This window comes from Microtus ochrogaster, chromosome 22 (assembly GCF_000317375.1).
Source record: "Microtus ochrogaster isolate Prairie Vole_2 chromosome 22, MicOch1.0, whole genome shotgun sequence".
Taxonomy (NCBI): Eukaryota; Metazoa; Chordata; class Mammalia; order Rodentia; family Cricetidae; genus Microtus; species Microtus ochrogaster.
This window is the reverse complement of record NC_022023.1, coordinates 34,259,031-34,260,872: the sequence shown is the minus strand read 5'-3', so window position 1 is coordinate 34,260,872 and position 1,842 is coordinate 34,259,031. Positions and strand designations below refer to the sequence as shown.

The 1,842-nt window shown below is 50.6% G+C and overlaps 1 protein-coding gene across 1 annotated transcript in view; it reads right to left on the bottom strand.

The window, feature by feature from the left end:
• Stap2 (signal transducing adaptor family member 2) overlaps positions 1-1,842 on the bottom strand; it is an 8,379-nt gene that overhangs the window by 4,684 nt on the left and 1,853 nt on the right. Inside the window, exons 2-3 of the mRNA XM_005357875.2 lie at positions 1,035-1,106; positions 736-921 (exon numbers count right to left, since the gene is read on the bottom strand). Coding sequence (XP_005357932.1) covers positions 736-921; positions 1,035-1,106 — 258 coding nt within the window. The remainder of the gene's footprint in view (positions 1-735; positions 922-1,034; positions 1,107-1,842) is intronic.

Below are 1,842 nucleotides of genomic sequence, written 5' to 3'. Positions count from 1 at the left end.
CTTGGGAGGCAGAGGCAGGGGCCGGGCGGTGGTGGCGCACGCCTTTAATTCCAGCATTTGGGAGGCAGAGGCAGGCGGATCTCTGTGAGTTCGAGGCCAGCCTGGTCTACAAGAGCTAGTTCCAGGACACCCTGTCTCAAAAAACCAAAAAGGAGGAGGAGGAGGAGGGGCCCTTGGGAAAGTGGGTTAAGGGCCCCTTCTGCCCAGCTGTGTTCCGGGGGGGGGGTGGGCTTTGCACAGCTGATCCCATGCTGACCAGCCTCTTTCAAAGGCTTCTCAAGCCACGGAAGGTTCAGGGACTTGTAGAATGTGAGGAACTCAGAGTAAGACACTTCGTGTGACTCCTTTGGTTTTTTTGTTTTGGTTTGTTTTGGTTTCTTTTTTTTAAAGATTTATATATTTATTATATATATAGTGTGCTGTCCACATATCTGCCTGCAGTCCAGAAGAGGGCACCAGATCTCATTACAGATGGTTGTGAGCCACCATGTGGTTGCTGGGAATTCAACTCAAGACCTCTGGAAGAGCAGCCAGTGGCTCTTGACCACTGAGCCATCTCTCCAGCACCCTTTTTTGTTTGTTTGTTTGTTTGTTTTTAAGACAGGGTTTTTCTGTAGTTTTGGAGCCTGTGCTGGAACTTGCTCTGTAGACCAGGCTGGACTCGAACTCACAGAGATTTGCCTGTCTCTGCCTCCCAAGTGCTGGGATTACAGGTGTGTGCCACTACTACCCAGCTGACTGTATTTTTATTCTGAATGCTGGACTCAATGGATGGGTCTCTCCTTTCTCCTGACATACCTTGAATTTGACCTCCTGGTCCCGGAGTACCAGGCTGAAGTGAGGGCTGGTATCCCTTGAGCTTCCCCATGGAGACTCATCTTTGATCTTTGAAAACAGCCTCAGGTCCAGCTTCTCCAGGGCCTGGCCCAGAGGAACACGAGTGTGTGAGCACCAGGCGTATGGCTCTCTCAGTCCCCAGGACAATGCCCTCCCCCTTCATTCATCAGGCCCTGAGCCCTCACCCCTGCCCTCACCTGAAAGTCCCGGTTACTGTTGTAGAAGCAGATGGCTAAACCCTGGAGGCCTGCCCAGAACTTCCTGTAATCCTGGGGACAGAGAAGAAAGGAGAAAGGACCCAGGGGGCAAAGTTGTGTGTGCCCAATATACTCCCTCCTGCTGCAGGTCTGAAGTGGCTGTTCCCGTGCCTGTGGGTCCTTCTCACTACAAAGCTCCTGTTTTCAGTAAAGGTTACATTTCATTCATTCATTTAGTCAAGTAATTAAGTAAGTTAGCTACCTAGCTTTATCTAGCCTAGGATGACCTTGAACTCTTGGTCCTCCCACCTCCACCTTCTGAGCTGGAGTTAGGGGCCTGTAAGCCAAAGCCAGTTTCTGTCATACTGGGGATGGAACCTAGGACTCCATCACCATGGGTGAGCAGAGAATGCACTGAGTCCCAGCCCGTAAAAGTACATTTTCACTGAGGTCTTCCCTGACCATTGTCCAGCCTAGGCATCTCTTGTCATCCAAGACTATGGTCTGCGGTACAGCTAGTGGCATTTGTCTCACATGGGAGTGAGTCTGGGCTCCACCAACAGCATTTAATAAAGACGAACACAAAGGGATTCCTATGGGATAGAGAGACAAGGCACCCCACAATGTGAAGAGATGTGTGCTGTGGAGTAAGCTGACTTAACTGGATTAATGGTTTTCTATGTATACACACCTCTATCTACTCACATATCCCCCTACCAACTCACCTATCCAGGCACCCATCCATCTACCCACCCACCCACCAATCCATCCATTCACCCATCCATCCACCCACCCATCCATCCACCCA